The sequence below is a fragment of the Anabrus simplex genome, chromosome 7, assembly GCF_040414725.1.
Source record: "Anabrus simplex isolate iqAnaSimp1 chromosome 7, ASM4041472v1, whole genome shotgun sequence".
NCBI classification, from domain to species: Eukaryota; Metazoa; Arthropoda; class Insecta; order Orthoptera; family Tettigoniidae; genus Anabrus; species Anabrus simplex.
In genome coordinates this window covers 347,882,533-347,903,938 of record NC_090271.1, presented here as the reverse complement: position 1 = coordinate 347,903,938, position 21,406 = coordinate 347,882,533, and the positions used below count along the sequence as shown (strand labels likewise).

The 21,406-nt window shown below is 38.4% G+C and overlaps 1 protein-coding gene across 3 annotated transcripts in view; it reads right to left on the bottom strand.

Annotated features, from left to right (window-relative positions):
* The window catches only part of LOC136877654 (delta(3,5)-Delta(2,4)-dienoyl-CoA isomerase, mitochondrial), a 276,941-nt gene that overhangs the window by 187,943 nt on the left and 67,592 nt on the right, over positions 1-21,406 (bottom strand). For all 3 annotated transcript variants that reach the window (XM_067151865.2, XM_067151866.2, XM_067151867.2), the window contains exon 3: positions 12,077-12,165. In XM_067151865.2, the coding sequence (XP_067007966.2) occupies positions 12,077-12,165 (89 nt within the window). The remainder of the gene's footprint in view (positions 1-12,076; positions 12,166-21,406) is intronic.

Below are 21,406 nucleotides of genomic sequence, written 5' to 3'. Positions count from 1 at the left end.
GGAGCAGTCTTGTTTTAAAAGGAACAGAGAGGACAATATCCAGTTCTGATCGTACTACTGAGCGCGATGATCGCTTTCTCATAATGCAAGATCTTCATGATCGAAACACAACAGCTGTGGAGGCCAGAAATCATTTGCAGCAAGTACAGGGCACGAACATCAGCGAAAGGACAGTAAGAAGGAGGTTGTATGAAGCATATTTAAAGTCCTAGAGGCCTACCACAGGACCGGTGCTTACACGTGAGCACCGCGCCTCTCGGATGCAATTCGCCAACGCCCATTGAAAATGGACTTTGGAGCTCAGTGCTGTTCATGGCTGAATCCAGATTCTGTTTGAGGGCACCAGATGGACATACCAGATAATGTAACACGAGTTGAATCGGCTGAGAAATTATATAATGGATGCAGATATTTTCTCACGGAACTGGAGTGTGTGTCGTAGAGATAGGATCAGAATGCTAGGAGAGGGAGAATTCATTCTGGTGAAATAAGAATTTATAAGCCATGAACAAAGTAAAGATGACAAACATGAAATTCTAGGTGTAAGGCTCATTTCTAAAGATGTAACCGTACGTATGTACGATCCCAGAATTTTTAGGTTAGGAAATTTTGTATATAGTTTGTAATGTTAAAATCATGTAATTTTGCTTATTTAGTATGTAAAAACTTAATATTATAAGAAGAATGTGTAGTTAGGGAATATTGCATATGTGCATCGTTATATTTTGTATAAATTTCCGTTTGAGTAAGAGTCTGTAAATATGGCCTAGCCGTAAGGATTGTGCAACCGGGAAAACAGCGACTATATCGGGAAGGACGGTTGAAGTTAGTTGAATGTGTTGCAACAAAGTGGCTTGGAAACACGGGGTACAGCAGGTAGTATAGGCTGAAGAATTGGAGTGGATCAATGTGGATGTACGTGAGTGGACATTCGATGTCACATCAGACGCACGATAGCCAATACGAGGGCTTTGTTCTAAGAGAGGTTGGGTTGACTGAGTGATGCGTGAAGATGTGCCTGTGAGAGCGTTGCTACCAGTAAACTTTTCTGGACACTATAACTACGTGTAGCAAGCCTATATAAGCATGTACGCATGTGTGGCAAGTCATTCTAATGCTGATTCGAACTCTGATTCTGTTTCTGATTGTGTTTCTGTCTCTGATTCTGTGTGTTTCTCACTCGGACCGGCGCGCGGGAGCTACTTTGTGCATAGTCCTAGGCAATGTTGTATTGTTCTTGTGTATCGTTTTCGGAGTGAGCACGCTATATGTCGCTGATGCTAATGAGTTTCTGGTGGCTGTTAGGTCAAAGACGCTACTTAAGTGTTTATTTGTAACTCCAACTCTGTATAATAGTTGGACTACAATTCTTCTACGAGATTATGTACAGTGGATATGGTGATGCGTACAGAATCGAGATTTGGTAGTGGATGTGTGGTTGTGCACAGAGCTGATTCTTGGTCGAAGAAATCGTCGGCCGAGTATGCAGTTTCAGTTGGAGAAACGTGAGGCGCCACACTAACCTGTGCGGCACTCGGGAAGGACTCAAGACGTCGATGAAGTGTGTAAATAAGGTTAGGGATGCTCTTCGTAAAGAAGGTTGCATCCGTACGTAGAGAAAGTCGTCGTACTTTTCTTTACCAGAATACGATTTTTGTTCTGTAACAGTAGTGAGTGTAGTGGGACTCTTACCTGGACGTATGTTAAGAAATGTGTATCTCGTCAAGTAACGATTTTGTTATTGGTAGTAGTGTGTATATTTGCCTTTGTAAACGACAAACGAGTAGGTCTCATCAAGTAATGATTTGGTTGTTGTTAGTAGTGTGTATATTTGACTTTGTGAACGACAAACGAGTAGGTCTCATCAAGTAATGATTTGGTTGTTGTTAGTAGTGTGTATATTTGCCTTTGTAAACAACAAACGAGTAGGTCTCGTGAAGTAATGATTAATGTTGGTCGTAATTGTTTGTACGTTGCCTTTGTGGACGGCAATCAGGAGGGGGTCTCTTCTTTAAGTAATGATTATTGTGGTATTCATTATATTTTTGTTTATTATTTTGGGAGTAAAGCCCTGGTATCAAACTTGCAGTAAATCTTTGTATCAGTGGAGTGAGGATGAACCTGGCATGCTACCTACATCTAATTTCAGGGGTAAACACGTAAGGTTATAAAGTAAGTCTGGAGCTTCGTCAGCCTGATGACCTTCGCCTTGGGAGAGGGAGTTACTCATTGCTCTACATAGTTACATATTCCTGTAATTGTTTTACAGGTGGCGCCCATTGTCTTGGTATTTATACTTATTTCACTCACCGTTAATATATATTTTTTATTATTTTTTGGAAATTTACAAAGATAATAAGCAACTTCATGCCTTTGGTGTGTACAGACCAGGAAAGGGTAACGCTGACGCTGATTCAGAATTATTTGAAAAGATAATCAGCTATGTGCGAAATAATATGGAAAGGAACGTGATTGTATCAGGCGATCTCAATTTACAAATTTTAATCGGGAAGGTAATGTGAATGACGGGAAGATGACCAACAAATGGACAATCTATATATATAAAATAAGAGTTTTGTCTGTACATTGCTCAGAATTTGAAACGAACAGTATTTCTGTATCGGTCATGTCCATAGTAACAAGGAAATGTAATTTTACTTTTCCGTAATTTCTGTATGTATGTATGTACGTATGTATGTATGTATGTACACGCATCACGAGAAAACGGCTGAAGAGAATTTAATGAAAATTGGTATGTGAAGTTGGCTGCAATGTTTATTTTGTACCTATCCATTTCTTCCTTCAGGGATTGTAAGGCACCTGGTTTCTTTAATGTCCTTACATTCCAGGTTGCAATTGTAATGTTATGTTTCTGTTTGAGAGTACCTTTTCCATGCCTATTTCGTCGTCGTTGATTAGTCCAGCTATTCCTTTCGAGTTCCAAAACAGGTAAAGTTTTCATGAGATGGAGTTGTTATCCCCATGCTCAACCCCCAACCTGGAGGACCAGGGACCCTTCGGTCTGGGTTACCATACCATAGCCGAGGGTATTCCGTTTTAAGGCGCTGGATACTCGCCCTCATCCATCTCCATCAAAACCACAAACTTGAGCGTTTCTCAGTATTTCCCACGGGCACCCACTCGGCATGTGTACCCACACTGAGACTCATCTACCAGCCATTGACCCTCCTCCTTTACCCAGGCTTGGGACTGGCTCTGGGATTTCTGTGGTATCTCCCAGTGGCGGAGTTTGTCAAGAGCCCATCGGGTAACCCTTTCATTTGTCATGTCAGACGACAATATAAACGTCAGAGCTTTATGATCTGTAAAAATGGTGATGAGGTATCCATAGATGATCTTTTTCCAATACTGGAGAGAATAAACAATAGCCAAAGCTTCTAGTTCAGTAATGGTGTAGGACTTTTCATGAGGTCGCAATTTTCTACTAAAAAATGAGATGAAAAGTCGGTGATCAGGATCCTCAGGTTTTAATTGATAGAGTACCGCGCCTATCCCCAAGGCACTGGTGTCACATTCAATAAAGAATTATAGGGAAAAATCGGGATAGACAAGCCAGACTGAATTTTTCAACATTTCCTTGGTGGCAACGAAAGCTTTTTCACACTCCTCTGACCATTTCCACCTCTTATTTTTGGTGAGAAGCTGCTGAAGAGGCACTACAGTCTTGGTATAATATGGACAATATTGGGAAAAGAATTGACAGAGTTCTAGGATCTGCCTTATGTTACGAATGCGCTGAGGCCTAGGAAAGTTTACTTTGTATTTTAGCTGGATTGGACTGGATTCCATTACCACTGACGATGTGCCGCAGAAACAACACTGAAATCTGGAAAAGTTGACTCTTCTGAGCATTTATCTTAAAGTTTTTCTCTTCCAACTCCTTTAAGACCAGATTTACATCTTTTATGTGTTGCTCTAAGGTTTCTGAAGCAATCAAAATGTCATCTACATAAATTGTGGTAATATTGTTCACTTCATCAGACAGGTGTTTTTCCAATGCCCTAATCAGCACAGCTCCAGAGTTCTTAATACCGAAAGGTAGTCGGTTAAAAACATAGGTCCTGTTCTCAAATAAGAAGCCTGTGAAGAATCTAACTTGATGTGATAGTAAGAAGTTCCATCGGGACAAATCCTAATGCTGCCGGAGGATTTAGATACTTAGTCACACAAGGCGAAATAATTCCATCATCAGTCATTTCAAGTTCCTGGCTTATTCCCAGTATTTCCCCAGGATAGGATGCGGCTTCTTCTGGTAAGGGGATAAGTCTGTCGCATCTAAATGATATCCATAACCTGCTATTTCGCCTGGCTTGTCATCGAAAACACAGTTAAATTTCTGCAGGACTTCGTGATTAGCCTCCTCTAATTTAATTCTGAGTTCCGGCTCTTCAACTACACTGGCTATAGACAGCAAATAATCCGGACCTATTATGGAGTTCTCATCAAGCAGGGACTCTACTCTGTACTCTTCCCTGTCACTCCCTCTACTATCAGCCACGTCTGGCGCTTCCTCGCTCGCAGCGGGATCATACCAGGCTCCAACTTCTTGAGTCTCCAGGTCATCTCTTCCTACCAGCTGCAGTTCTACAGAATCATTTTCAATTTCACGAGGTTGGCATCATAGTCGATCGTCCCCTTGTACTTAATCATGAAATCCGAGCCAAGTATCAAATTGAAATTAAGGTGTGACACCATCAGGAAAATATGCTCAAATGACTGGCTATTAATCTTAAATTCCAAGAATGCCTGTGACTTGCACTTGATAATTTTATCAGGGACTATTCCTCTGACTTTAATTTGCGCTACAGGTAATAGTAGAATATTGCTCTGATTTTTCAAAGAATCAACAAGTCTGTCAGAAATCAGAGAAGCTTGAGCTCCTGAGTCTACGAGTGTGGTAATGAGCAAATTACCTGCGTGTACCGCAATGACTGGTAGCGAACATAAAATAATTGGCCTAGGCGTTTGTGCATCTTCGAATAACAACTCTGAGTCGTCAACATGCCAATAGTCTATTATGGCAGCACAGTTGCTTGATGTCTCGTCCTCTTCACAGTTTGTAGGCAATCTCGTTATTGCAAAATTGGCGGGGGTTTTTTTATAGCTCCCGTCGATTAAGGGTCATTGTGATCATCGCTCCTTGGATTCAAACTGCCTTTGATATTCTGGAGATGTGGCTCCGGGTTCCTCAGGATTACAATTCTTTTCTCTGACGTACTCCTGAGTATCTCTCCATCTCCTTTCTAGTTCCTGTCTCCTGGAATCTATTCTCTTCTGGGGTTTTCTCCCGTTGCCTCCATGGATTTCGTGTCCGATAAGGATTTCTGTCTTGATTCCTTTGTCGTCTGAAATTCTGAAATCGTGTAGGAGTAGTCTGGTTTATTCTACTTTCTTCTCTCTGCCTGGGTTCGTCTCTCTCCTGGGACTTTACTTCCGTGGAGTTCGCGCTCACTTCCTTAGCTTTGCTATTTTTGGGAGCAGATTGGGTGTTAGCTGTATCCAACCTACGTAAAGTAGCATTAAAGTGCTCTAGCATTTTTATGTTGGCAGCAACTAATATTTCCTGCATGTGAGGCGGATATTGTAAAGTTAAAATTTGGATGAATTCAATATCGGGCAGAGGAAGATCCAAAAACTGTAACTTTTTTAGCTGCATTAAAAAGTAGTCTGAATACCTTGAGGTGTTGACTGAGGTATTATACTTCCTAGCATACAATTGCATTTTAACAAGATGTTGAGTTTCGGTATCCCAGAACATTTTGAGTAGTGCCTGTTTAAAGTCCTCATAATTTTTGAAGCTGTTCTTAAAGGCAATAAACCAAGATAAGGCTCATCCTTCCAGAAGCTTCGGAATGACTCTAAGTTTCCTGTCATTTTCCACCCTGTTTTCTTGAAGGAAATCGTCAACGTTTATAATAAGAATTATCGGGCGGTGTATTCATCATGTCTGGAAAACTTTACTGGTTTATTGTCTTGTACCTTAATAAGGGTAGTCGTGCTATGAATATCCCTTGAAGTACTGGCACTTGTGACATCAGTTACAGAACCTCTTGATTTAATCTGGTTAATTTCATCAGATATGTTTTCAATTTTAGATTGAATTTAAGTGTCCAGATTTTTTATTTCGTTTCTCAAATCAGTTTTAATGACCTCTACGTCCTTACAGAAAGCAGCTATCTCCGTGTGAGTGCTATCTAGCTGTCCCGTATTGCTTTTATCTAGCTCTCCTTGAGTGCTTTTGGTAAGTCCGATTTTGCTTCTCAATTTACCCACATAGGTTTTTAAAGCATCTCTAAGGTTTTCCTGTACCTGTGCCATTTTGACTTCAGCTTGCGAAATGTTACCGTGTGATTCTTGGAACTCTGTTTGAAGCTCTTTAAGATCTGCAGAAAATGCTCGAACTGAAGGAAGAACCGCTCGTAGATCCTTGTCCAGAGATTTAATTACTTCTGTCTTAATTTCTTCCTTGACAGATTCTAAATTTTCTACGAACTGATCCCTCATATTCTTCAAAGTTGCTTCGACTTTAGCGTTTGAATCTGTGAACATTTTTTCGAGGCGTACTCCGGCCTCACGAAATTGTTGCTCCATTAATGCACTTAATTCAGAGAGCCTCTTATTAATGACTTTATCAGCCTCTGAGAATTTAGTTTCTAAAGCCTTGTCTATTTTAGAAGTCAATTCTTCAACCATGCCATTTGACTCTATCATCTGCGCCTGCAGTTGAGTGTTTGACTCTACCATCTGAGTATTTAGTGTGTTCATTTGCGTTTGTAGCTGGGAATTATAATCTACAATTTGCGCCTGTATTTGTGCAATATGACTGTCAGATCTATCAATCTTAGAATTTTGGTCGTTGATGCTAAATCGAAGAACTTCAATTGCTGCAATTAGATTATCCATGTTGCAAAAGAGATAATCAACAAAATCGAACATGAAATAATGTGAGTCTGCTTATTAAATGGCTTGAATCGAGTCCTTCACGTTCGAACTGTTATCTATTAAATTATTTTGTCGTGGCTCCAATTGAGCCCTTCTCGTTCGGATTGTTATCTATTAAATTTATCGTCGCTCCGATCATCTATTATATATCTCACCATGACTCCAATCGAAGGCCCCACGTTGCGTGCCATCTATTAAATTTATACCTTCTCTGTACTGGGAAATAGTTGTTGGGCAAGAGCATGAGAAGAATCTCAGGTTGTGTACAGTTGCTATTGCAGCAGGTACAGAGAAGGATGATTTTGCAGGGCGAATAACAAATGGTAATAAAATTTTGACAAGATTTTATTAATTATTTCAAGAAAATAACCCTGCTTCTTATTCATCAAAAATTAAATCTTACAGTGATCTCTTCAAAATGAAATTAAATGATGAATTGTATACACTGTGACGATTGAACAAAATAGAGTTTATGTCCCACACATCCACTTGATGTTTATATGATGTTCAGAATGAATACCAGCTTTCAATAATTTCAGCACACCCTACAGTTCATCTAAGATTTCACACATAGATTCAAATTCAAAAATAAAAACTTTGGTCATAAACCTTCATTCAATCACTTTGTCAATTGAGCAAGATTTTTAGAATTCAAAGAAAATTAAATCAATCACTTCTGGTGCCAGCCTAAAGTCTGTTTAAAATCATTACACATAATATCAAATTGCACTTGCTTTCTGAATCCTACAGTCCAATTAATGATTTTCAATCACTAGTTTCAGACATCCTACAGTCCAGATAAATAAATTAAACATAATTTTTAAATTGTGCACTTGTCGTAAAACAAGCCCTACAGTTCAATTAGGTTGTTATGAATGACTTCAGATTACATTGAGTACAAAAAGAACATTTTAAAGTTCATTTTAAAATTGATCTCCAGTTATACTTGTTTTGGAGAGAAACCTAAGGTTCATTTAAATACGACCTAAAGTCTTGTTAAATGACCTCCTACAATTTCTACAAGTAGTAGGATTGGAATTCACACCATCAAAAATTATTTTGTTAGACCAGGCAATTTTCACTTGATAAATGTAGCACTGCTGAACATTGAGAATGATTGAGTGCCTAATTAATAAGTCAGTTAATGTTTAAGTGTAATTACTCACTCAAGAAAATGTAAAATACACTTATGTCACCTGAGTTCTGCTTACAAGAGTAGTTGAAGTACGGCTCTGCAACTTGATGACTGGAACTTCTGCACCGAACAGTCTGGAGTCAAACTTAGCACCAGCAGTGAACCACGTTCTATCCCACGAAGTTACCACATCTTAATCCCACGAAGATACCACGCATAATCCCTCGATGATACCACGAAAAATCCCTTGAAGTCGCCTGTCCTACGCTGGATACGACGTTGAAAGTAGTGTGAGATTACGATATTTTGCCAAGATTTCCGGTGATATAGACGTTGATTCCCACAGGGAATTATAAATTTACTCATTCGGGACAAAAATTTCATATTCCCTGTGGGAATCAACGTCTATATCATCTGATGGCCAGGCAGGTATCAATTTTTGGAAGTGAGACAAAGTCTCTCATAGTGCATTGGCACTGCTGGTGGCTTCAAGTAGCCTATGCAGAGGCCTCCGCGGTATGCACTAGCCATGCGTCTTGGTGGGTGTGCTAAGTACCAACTGACGAGCCCAACTTAGCACATAGGAGCGAAACGCAGGCAATGAAGAACGAGTTAACTGGAAAATTTATTATGTCCAATAACGGAACATTAAATTGGTATTACAAGATTTCCAGTGTTTAAAAAAGAAATGTAGAAACACGGGAAAGTCCAGTTGGCACTGCACGACGTAGCACTGTCAATTCTTAATAATGAGTTGCATTCCACACAGAGATAAGTTTAAATGTACAGTTTGTACTTGCACATTTATAATATGGCAGTGAATATGTGACTTGAAATAGCACAGTCTATGTCACAGTACGAACTACACATCAAGTTTCTGTGCTAATAAAATGAGATCACTTCTGAAGCCAATAGCACAGTCTTTCACTACACAGTTTGTATGACATGAAATTATACACTAGCACAGTTCATAATATCTACAAATTATGTCTTAAATTCAGCATTAGAATGAGTGTCACAGTCCATTAAATTTACGAGTAAATGCAATTAACACAACTTCTATAACAGTCTCTAGAATTCTGGCATTCACTGTTTAAGTGGATTTTAAGTGTAAGTTTTCATAATAAGGGTTCATATTACCTAATATCATCATAAAATGTCCTTAATATTCAGTCCTTTTCTCACGACACTGATCGAATATTCACGAAAATACGTGAAAATTGACTACACTTAGTCCTATTGATCACTGAATATTCGATTGGATAATACTTGAAATGTCCGCAATCATAATTATAGACGAGAAACAAGTCTCAAAGCTCATGAAATTGTCACTAGTTGAAAGTTTAATTTATCATGTACATTTTCCTAATATGCTTGTCACCGTAAGTGATCACGACAGAATTCAAATGTACCTCGAACTAACAAAGTCCATAAAGCTGTCAACTGGCAAATTTAACACTTGTATTCTCAGTTCTACCTACATACACAGTCAATATCATGAGATCACTTGTTCAAGAAATTCGTAAGTCTATACGACGAAATTCAATTTTATAGTACTTTATAATGTTTGACACATTCACAACGCGGTTGAAGTTTTCCACTTATTACGATCTCGTACAATTCAATTCAAAGTCTTATAATACGACTTACTCGTATCTTGCGCAACGCGATGGAGCAGTAGTCATGATTGAGTTGCACATTTCAACTGACTATCCCTCTCAATTAAAAATAGGAGAGGATTTCCACCAATCAATACTTATTTATTGTATATATTAAATTACAGGACCGGTTTCGACCTCATATTCAAGCGACAGATGAGTGGTTACGTAGGATAAACTTCTACTTGTCATATCTTCTAAACGAATGGATGGATTAATCTCAAATTTTGAAATATGGGCTTCATGTTGGTGTATGTCTCATTTTTATGTGATAAGCCGTTTAGAAGTTACAAAATAATTCCTGGACTTTTCCATATGGGCGGTGAAAAACATGTAGCGCTGACGTCACTTGACCTTGTTCCCCTCTCTCGCTGTCTCCCTCACACTTGCACGGAACAGTAGAGACTAGAACATTCTTTCGTGTAGCTGTTTCCGATGTTACAACTCAGCCGTTCTTTAATGATTAAAGATTTATAACAATAATGTGCCAGGGCTTATGCATTCCTGGTACAATACGTATAGTTACAAAAAAAAAAAAAAAAAAAAGATGAACCAAACAAATTGGGTGAATTTAACGCGTGTGTACTATAGAATTATTGGTACATGTCCTGAATGCGATGCTGAAGTTATGTTTCTTAAATAGGTTGGAGATATGATATGAATTGCTGTTGTTGAATGTAAAAGTGACAAAGTGTATACATTAATCCCACTCACAAGTTGCTTTACGTCGTACCAACACAAATAGGTCTTATGGCAACGATGGGATAGGAAAGGGCTAGGAGTGAAAAGGAAGTGGCCGTACAGCCCCAGGATTTGCTTGTGTGAAAATGGGAAACTACGGAAAACCATCTTCAGGGCTGCCGACAGTAAGGTTCGAACCCACTATCTCCCGAATGCAAGCTCACAACCGAGTGCCCCTAATTGCTCGGTTCTATAATTTTTATTAGATAAGGGGATGTTGGTGACTGTAGATCATGCTGTAAAGGGCAGCCCTTTTATGAGCACCAGGATGCTGAGAATCGTGTTCAAGTCGATTTACTGAAAATGTCAAAGGTCAAATCATTTTTATTTTTCGTGATTTTAAGGCCCAGACTGACTCTACAGTGAAATTTATGTGGTGGTTTAGAAAAGTAAGATGCTCCAGTAAGGTGTGACCGTCAGTAATTATTTGATCAACGGTGGCAAAGACGTCATCAACGCATCTTACCCTAAGAAAACAATTCCATTAATATCAGTTTGTTTTTTTTTTTTTTTTTTTTTCCAAAAGATCTATGTAGATTTCAGCTAAAATGCCTGAGGCTGGTGAACCCATTGGGAATCCCTTGTGTTGATAAATGATATTGTTAAAACTGAAATCATTGTTATCCAGAACAAAGTTTAAAATGTTTGAGAATGTATCTATCAATCAATCAATCAATACTGATCTGAATTTAGGGCAGTCGCGCAGGTGGCAGATTCCGTATCTGTTGTATTCCTAGCCTTTTCATAAATGATTTCAAAGAAATTGGAAATTTATTGAACATCTCCCTTGGTAAGTTATTCCAATCCCTAACTCCCCTTCCTATAAATGAATATTTGCCCCAATTTGTCCTCTTGAATTCCAAATTCTATTTCTGATCTGCTAAGATTACTGTATTTATTTAGGTTGTTAGTAGCTAATTTAATGGGGGTTTTTTTAAATGGGAATACTAAAATACACATTGGAAATATCAAAGAAATGTGAAGTGTGATAGAGATGTAATTTAAGTTTTCTGGAAATGCTACAAAATTCTATTGACTTTTGAAATGAAGTTCTCTTGAAAAAATGATAATGCTTCGTTAAAAATTTCTGAATGTATTGAGAAGTTCTGTAGGTAAGGCTGTTTCTAAAACTGACAATCGGTCTGATGGGATTATAGAATGCAGTAGGGAGTATAGAATCTAAAATGAAAGATATATAAATATTTACAAAGAACACAAATATACACAATAAAAATACTGTACAATCATATATAATACATATTTATTCATATTTATTAATTTGGACATTTCATGTTCGTAGAAAAGGAAGGAAGAATTCTTAAGCAACAGTATCAGATTTTTTTGGATTTTGTTGGTGTGATCCTTTCTTGTTATTTAAAAGATGTTGTCTGAAAAAAAATGTTCTAATTTTCTGCTGTAATCATCTTTGTTCATCAGGACTGTGGTATTACCTTTATTGGCTTTGGTGACTAGAATGTTATTGGTGGTACTGGAATCTTGTCCAGACACAAAATCCAGGGTTAAATAAGAAAACAGCTATAATGTTTGTTTAAAATAAAAAAGCTATAATTGCAGTTACCTGCAGTAAACAGTTTGCCAGCACCAGATAAAATAATTACACGACAATCAGGATTATCTCCCAGGTCACTGAAACATTTTCCAATTTCTCTGCAACAGAAAATAATTTGCATTACGAATCACAGAAAATAAAGCAACACAGCATTGATCATTATATTGGTATGACTCCATATAAGATGCAATCACTCTACACATGGTATCTAGCTCAGTCTGGCTTTCACTTGCTTGTCTCACACTCCTGTAAACTTTCTTGTTCAAACACCTTGGTCAACAACCTACCTTCTCCTCCTTCCTTTTTCAATTCTTACTAAGTGAGGCTGATAATATTTGTTGGGTTTCTTCTATAATTACCCAATCATCAATAGCAACAGGCCTACCACTTTCCCTATCAATACTTTATATTTCTTAACATGTTCACCTCTGGTGGTGGTGATTTTTACTGATGCAATCTTACTTTACATTTCATTGTTATATCCTTGGTTTCATTTATTTTAACATATGATTGAGGAAAATGGAAGCAAAGAGAGGTTGAATAACGCCCTGATTGCAGTGGATAGACTTGATTAAGAAGGGTTCAAAATAATGGAACCTAATTTGGGACATGATGAATGAGTATCAGAGAGATGCAGTAGAACTGAAAGAAATCTTGAGTCTCCGACCGACCGACTGACCGATCGGTTTAGAACAGTCGCTCAGTGGCAGATTCCCTAATGGCCTTATATAAATTGCATAATTTAATTACCTACCTTTTTTTCCCAACTTGTCTTATGAACAACTAGCAATACTGTTTTAACCATTTAATTGTATCCTTTCATAGGTGCAATTAATGACTGAATTGAATTCTTCTTGGCCGACACTTAGTGACATGCTGTAACCCCAACTCCATGCTCCAAAGTGCACATACTAGTATTAGAGCATTAGTTTCAAGAATGAAAGCATTAATGTTTTCAGTTCCGCTATATTATCTTCTATGAAATGTTTCAATATTTATTCAATGCCATAACTATAGATTGAAATGCAAATACTTTTAACTTGCTATTCGGGCAATCTGAAAATGCCAGACAACTGGAGGGGCTGGGTTACAGAAGAAAGCTACACATGATGAGGAATGGTATGCATATAACACATAATATGTAGTCACTTTCAAGACTAAAATGAGGTGCCGGACATAATTCACAGATGGCGTTTCATTACTATGACTAGATGACTGGTTGTGTTGACATTCCAAAGAAGTAGTGGATTGCCAGTACACGCTCTACAGTGCGTTTGTCAAGAATTCCCCCACTTTCAGAGCCTATTTTCAAAATGGTTCTCATTCCATATTTTCTATAAAGATTAAGCTATATTGTGCCTCTACTTGGAAATTTACAGGCAAGTAGGCATTATTGTTAAGGAACTTAGGTACATATTACATCATAACCGTTTAAGTTTTCCAAGTTGCTCAGGACAGAGAGAGTATATGTGTGTGTTTGTTTTAACATACATGAGCTCTGGAATCTTCATGTACCAAGGACCTCAATACAGTATCCCAGGTGTTTCTAGTTATCCTTATGTAATAAGCAATTCTAGAACAGGAACTTACCAAGGATTTCTCAATGATCTTGCAGAATCTTCTAAGTATCTGGTAGTAATACTACGTTGTAAGAAAGCAGAATTATCTACAATCATAGCCAGTATACAGGCGACTGAAAAAATGTTATGGAAAATTACGGGCATAATAAACCCAATAATGTAAGAGAAGAACTGTCATCCATTTTTTTTCCTAAACCGTTGGGTTAATTGCCAGGGGTAACTGAATCATATCTCTTATGTCATGTGACGTAGTGCAAAGAACTTGCAACAGAATACAGGTGATGAAGTGTTAATATTGGCACTCAAGATTCCCAAGGAAAATGCATGGGGTAAGCAGAAATGATCAGAATCTCTACTAGCAAACGGAGTACAGACATGAGCGCATGGTATCGGCTGTTTACATGTGCTGTGTAGCTGGCAAGCAATACAGTAAAGTGCAATGCGTGACTTAACACAAGTAAGGGAGGTAAGTCAACAAGCAGAGCATCGGGAAAGAGAAATTTAAAGCATAATTTCCTGTACATTTTTGTCCTTGTGCCCTGCAGCATGTGAAACACACTACTAAAATGAAATAAAACTATTAATGCTCACAGCATGTACTATACATAAAGAATTAACAGAAATCAATTATCACTCAACATATCTCCCAATGGCCTAAGGACTCTAATGGCCCAGCTCGTTAAAACAGGAAATTTAAATAATGAAAAGAAGATTTTTGGCATTAATAGTGGTGTACATTTATGACTGATACTGTAATGGTTACAGCGTCCGCCATGCCAACTCGCTATGGGTGGGGACATCACCGTATCAGCCCACCCGCTTACGCTTCGAGTGCGCCAATCACTAGCAAGACTTAAGGGCTAGACCGGCCCCCCTCTCACTTCTGTCCATGGTAGTGTGGCATGGGACTATGAAAATTACCAGACGATTAATCTGGAGTCTTCCATCTCTAGGTTCCTGGACACATCCAGCATCCGGACTGTTCTGGAAAGACCGGCGCAGATATATAAGGGAGGAGTGACTTGCCTGGGTTGCAGTTGGTATAGTTCAGTCGTGAGCAACTGCCAGTGCTGTGAAGTGTGTGAACTGCCGTGATTGTCAGACTAGCGTGCTATAGTATGGTCTGACGGTGAAGGAGAGAACGTGTAGCCGTGCGACATGGAACCTTGTGTGTGAATGTAAAACTGTGTATTGCGAGAACTAGTGAGAAATTAGAGAGACAGAGAGCGCGTGAACTGTGTAAGTGTGTGTTATAAGTGAAGGTTATGTGAAGTCCTGTGTAGTTTAGTGCTTAGCTAATAAATCTTAGATATAGGACGCAACCAGATTCTGTACTCATTTATTTACCCCACCAACACATTACATCTGGTGTCAGAAGTGGAATGAACAAGTGTGATAAACTCATGATAACCTCTTAACGTAAAACTGGTGTCAAAATAGAGTATCTGGTAGCGTATTTTGTAGTCGGCAGAAATTTCTGTGAGTGAAATGAATTCCGAGCAGCTCCAGGTTTTTCTAAGTAGGTTCTCTCTTTTTTTTTTTTTTTTTTTTTTTTGCTAGTGCCTTTATGTCATACCGACACAGATAGGTCTTATGGCAACAATGAGATAGGAAAGGCCTAGGATTTGGAAGGAAGCAGCCGTGGCCTTAATTAAGGTACAGCCCCAACATTTGCCTGGTGTCAAAATAGGAAAACACGTAAAACCATTTTCAGGGCTGCCGACAGTGGGATTCAAACCCACTATCTCCCGGATGCAAGCTCACAGCCTCGCCCACCTAACCGCACGGCCAACTCGCCTGGTAAAAGTAAGTTTAGTGAACTTGAAAATAAAATCTTATCTGGTTATGACAAACTCATTAGTGAACTGAGATCTGAATGGAGAACTAATCCAGACCAACTGAATAAAGGCTTAAGTGAACAGAAGAGCGAACAGTTAAAGGATAAACACGAAGTGCGTTCTCTCGAAACCAAGGTCGACAATGACGTTGAGCAGAACAACGAACTGGACGAGAAGTGGTCCGAAGAGAAGCTCACTGTTGTGGAGCCCGGAGTTCGAGGCCCAGCAGAGCAAGTGAGTGCCCTGCATGCCAACACGATGGCTGTGGAGACACGAATGAATCCTGCTAGCAGCGACGGCGGCTTCACGGTTGTGAAAGTAGAAACCCCACGGGATGACTTTCAGGAGAAAATGCCGGACCCAGTTCGAGACCGGATCGATGTTGTGCCAAACCAAGCCTGCCTTGGTGATGCACTTCCTTTATTCCTACTTCTCCTTGACTGACGTCGCCATTAGCGATAACATTACCCGAATGTGACGTAAAACTTACAGTTTCTCATTGAAGATGGCGCTCTAGCCACCTGTGTTGATACACAGTCTGTCTCTCGCTCTACGAGTGTTAAGTTGGTCTGCTCGTGATACCAACAATGGAGGGTTTTTAAAGATAAAAATTTTGTAACCATTACTACAGTGGTTACACAAAACAAGTACTAAACACAATAAAGGAGGGAAGTAAGAGCAACTACACACTACCAGAAAACACTAAACACTGAGAGAAACATCAGCTGGCCTACGCGGATCTCAACCATCAACAACATAATACGAAATATCAGAAGGGCCAACTAGTGGATAATAAACCAGGAAAGTGGAAACAGGCAGGACCTACCGAGGGCATGGACATGGCTTAGACTGCAGATTCCGAAATAAATCGCCGTGCTCCTTAAATTTGAAAAATATTATTTACAAGTGAAATTTTACAAATACATTCTGAAACAAAATCCACCAAATTACAACTTACGAACTATAAGCTCCGTGATACACATATCTTAGAAGTTCTTTGATAATGGGCTTCACTACGAGTTTCAAACTTCAAACTAACTATACAACTAGTTACAAATCCAGTAGTACAATGCAAGTTAGTAGGTTAAAAGCAACATAAAAACAATTACAATTTATAGTGAAGTGAATGTACTCTCCTAAACTCTAGCGTATATCAAGTGACACTGAACTACAAGAGGCAAACCCCAAGGTAAATGTATTAAATCTCAATCTACATATTTAGTGAAATAAGAAATGGGAATGCCTCGAAAACAAACAGGGAACCCCAGCAGAAAAACTAAGACGTCATAAATAATTAATTTGGCAAATCTAGGTTAGGCTAGGGCAGACTCCTATATGAAATAGCAACCGAACATTACGGAAATTTTAACCGGAACGGAAAGTAAGAGTGCTTACCCGAGGGTGCCCCATCCTGGAAGCGAGGCGTCGCACACGACGCAGACCAACACAGACTAAAGGCAGATCAGGCCAAGACAAGACTGAATTATTGCTAACGCAGCCTCGCTCACTATATACAGGAAAACTCTGGCCTTGGAGTAGCCAATCAGAATGCATTAGTCCGCCCATCCCCTCCTAGGTTCACCAATCACAATTCCTACTTCCGTCGCGAACTTTAACTAACATTCTCGAATACACACGCTCGCGAATCTTCCATTCCCAGAATAGTTAGAAAATTCCTTCTAGAAAACATAACCCACAAAAGGCACACACCCTGTTCAACAATTTTCTAGATACTTCCAGTAAGTACAGAATAGAAATCTACTATTTACAAATACATATGTTACAAATATTACACAGTACAGGTTAGGTCATTACAAATAAAACGTTATATCATACTTTACAAATAAAGTCTTCAAAAACACTTTCCACTACCACTATATTGTTCACCTGTGACAAATTTTATAATGTTCTGTATTGAACTGTATCACAATTAAATTGAAACAAGAAATTAAGTGGTTCAACCTATTCAATACAAGTAAATAAGAAATGTAGTGTTACATTCTTATTTGGTTAAAAGCGGTACTGGTTTCGAGCACAAATCTGGGTCATCATCAGCCGATTAAAAATACAAAAACAATGCATAGGAAAACAAAAAATTAAAGGATAAGTCTTTCAGAAAAGCAGTTCAAGAAGCAATATAAGACAATAGGGGTTATAGCACTGAGCGATTTCAAATCATAAAATCCAGAAGAAGATGAAGATCAGTCACTTATATAAGATAGGAAAGGCCTAGGATTTGGAAGGAAGCAGCCGTGGCCTTAATTAAGGTACAGCCCCATCATTTGTCTGGTGTGAAATTAAACTGAAACAAGAAATTAAGTGGTTCAATCTATTCAATACAAGTAAATAAGAAATGTAGTGTTACATTCTTATTTGGTTAAAAGCGGTACCGGTTTCGACCACCAATCTGGGTCATCATCAGCCGATTAAAAATACAAATGTAAAACTGTGTAGTGCGAGAACTAGTGAGAAACTAAGAGAGACAGAGAGCACATGAACTGTGTAAGTGTGTGTTATAAGCGAAGGTTATGTGAAGTCCTGAGTAGTTCAAAAATATGATTCAAAATAAGTACTTATATCATGAACTGTTCTTATGAAAACCTAAAGCTTAAATTAATTCAATGGACTAAGGTTTCAAAAGTTCAAATTAAACATTTAATCTTGTAAATCACTTCTGTGAGATCCTAAGGTCTATTTAAATTGAAATAGATTGAATATGATTTCAAAATACACACGTCTTGCATGTCATCTATTAATTTTACTTCGTCCAGCTCCAATCGAGGCCTAACACATCTGGAGCGCCATCTATTATTATTACGTTCTCTGTACCAGGAAAAGTTGTTGGGCTCAAGAGCATGGGAAAGATCTCAGGTAGTGTGCGGTACTTTTGGAGCCGGTACAGAGAAGGAGTTTCGCAGGGCGAATAATAGGTGGTATAACTTTTTATGATAAATTTATTCAAGATCTGAATAAAAGCCACCCTGCTTCTATTATTCATTTAAATACTAGAGACTGTCTTGAAAATATATTCTCACATGAACATGTTCAAATTAAAATTAAATTCCAGAATTCTTAAATGCTGGTAAAGTTGAACAAAACATAATCTTTCGTCGCATATGTTCTCTTGACGTCTGAAAATGTCCAAATCATTTCTTATTCTTAATAACTTCACATAAATAAATCCTACAATTCATATAAGTTGACCCTAAAGTCCAATTAAATCTCCACTCATCAATTCAAAAATATGATTCAAAATAAATACTTATATCATGAACTGAAATAAATGAAAATGAAAACCTACAACCTGTTTTCCAGTCATTGACCAGGTCAGGGATGGAATGAATGAAGCAGATATAGGCTACGAGTTCGATGGGGTCGCCACCCCCAAAGTGATTTATTAATGACTGATAGATGCTATGAAATGAGAATGGAGAGTGTTGCTGGAATGAAAGATGACAGGGAAAACCAGAGTACCCGGAGAAAAACCTGTCCCGCCTCCACTTTGTCCAGCACAAATCTCACATGAAGTGACCGGGATTTGAACCACGGTATCCAGCGGTGAGAGGCCGACGCACTGCCGTCTGAGCCAGGGAGGGTCTTTATATCATTAACTGTTCTTATGAAAACCTGAAGTTTAAATTAATTCATCAATGGACTATGGTTTCAAAAGTTCAAATTAAACATTGAATCTTGTAAATCACTTCTGTGACATCCTAAAGTCTATTTAAATTGAAATAAATTGAACATGATTTCAAAATACACACTTGCTTCAGAAAATCCTAAAGTCTTTTTAAATTGACTTATCGTCATAAATAGACCTACAGTTCATCTAGATTACTTCCTACAGTCTATCTAGGTTGTAGAATTGAAATTCACACGATAATTTTTTTAAAAAATGAATTAGGCACTTGCACTTGACTAACGTAGCACTCAAGAATTGTGGGTGATAAATTGCCTTTGTAAAGAGTCAGTTATTGTCTTAGTGCAATATGGTGAGATTATTCACCAGAGAAAAATTGTAAAGTGCACTCATATCACCTGAATTCAGCAAACATGAACAGAAGAAATGCAGCTCCGCAGATCGGCGACTGAAACTCCCACGATGATCAGCATGAGGTCGAACTCAGCACCAACAATGGCGTACCACATTTCAAATCCCTCGACATACCAAGTGCAAGTGTACCACGTATCGTCCCTCGATGTACCACGCATCTCCTCCAACGATGTAGCCTGTCCCATGTTGAATTTGATGTTTGAAGAAATACGAGGTTTCAACAATGTCAAGATTTCTGGTGTTGTCAGAGATAATGGACACACGGGAAAGTTCAATTGACATGGTAATACGAAAACGTAGCACTGTCTGTTAAGAGTGACTAGTATTGCACTTTAAAATTATACTTGCACTTCGTAATGCAGCAGGTAACATAAAACTCGAAATAACACAGTCTTTTAGCACAGTCTGAAACACAGGTCTTGGTTTAAAATATTTACACTAGAAATGTTTCAGTTCTTAAGTCACCAGAGTTTTAAACGCACAGTTTATAAATGCACAGTCCATGTAGTGTGAGATTGGGCACAGTTCATGACATTTAAAACACATAACAAGTTCAGAATGAAGGTTAATGTCACAGTTAATGGAAAATCATCCGTAAATTCAGTTCATACACGACATATTCAACAGTCTCTACAATTCTAGAACACACTTCTTAAGTAGATTTTCTGTGTAAGTTAGGCTTACAAGAGTCCACATTCCTGTAACTGACATAAAATGTCCTTAAGGTTCAGTCTCTTTTCTAATAACACTGTTCAAACATTCACTAAATATGTGAAAAATTGTCCACATTTGATCTTACTAATCACTGAGTGTTTGACTATCATAACACATTGACCAGTTCAAAGTCATATTCAAAGATGAAACATACGGCGAAAAGTCTCGAAATTCATAAATATGTCAACAATCATAAGTTTAAATTATTACACACAGTCCTTTCAATGTCCATAATGCTGTACCTGGTAGTGACAGAGTTTGAATAGACACTGAAAACAGTCAAAGTCCACAACGCGATAGAAATTGACAAGTCTAGCACTTGTATTAAATTCAACCTAAATGCACCTTCAACATTCACACAACTCGGTAGAAAATTCCTTAGTTTTATAACATGAAGTTTCAACTTAGAGGCACTTTGAAATATTTCACAAGTCCCCGACGCGGTTGAAATTTCTAAGTATCAAGGTCTCTTACGGCGAACTTCCATGTATTTCAGCACGGATTTCAATTTGTGCAGCGCGACTCAACAGTATTATCGCCTTCCCTGGTTGAGTTGTAGATTTCAACTGAGTGTACACGGCGAGTCGTTGACGTCATATACCCGTCGTGGGCTGGCTCGCTGCTTCAAGCGATGGAAACGTGGTCTCGTACGGTGAACTTTCTACCTCAATATCTTCAAAGTTACTGAATGGATTGACTTCAAATTTTGGCTATTACCATTTCAAAATGCGGGCTTCACGCTGGTGTAGCTCTTATTTCTGTAACTTAAGCCATTTAAAGGTATGAAAATATTTCCAGACTATTCCATAGGGGAGGGTCGAGAACATGTGGCGATTACGTCACTCAGCCTGTTCCCCGCTCACGCTGTCTCTCTCACTCCTACAGCATGCAGCGGAATCAAGAACTTTAACTTTTGTCCGTACAGCTGTTTCAATGCTAAAGCTGAGCAGTTCTTTAATAAATAATGAATTATAAAAATTATATGGCCCATAGGCATTCCTGGTACAGTACCAATGGGCATTTCGGTAGGTGGCCAAGTGCTGAGTCGAATTCTTGATTCTGTCTTTGGTGATTTGAAATTTTCTGCCTATTTTCATATTTAGACGACGTCGTGATTTATTCTAACATCTTTGAAGAGCATATTAGTGTAACT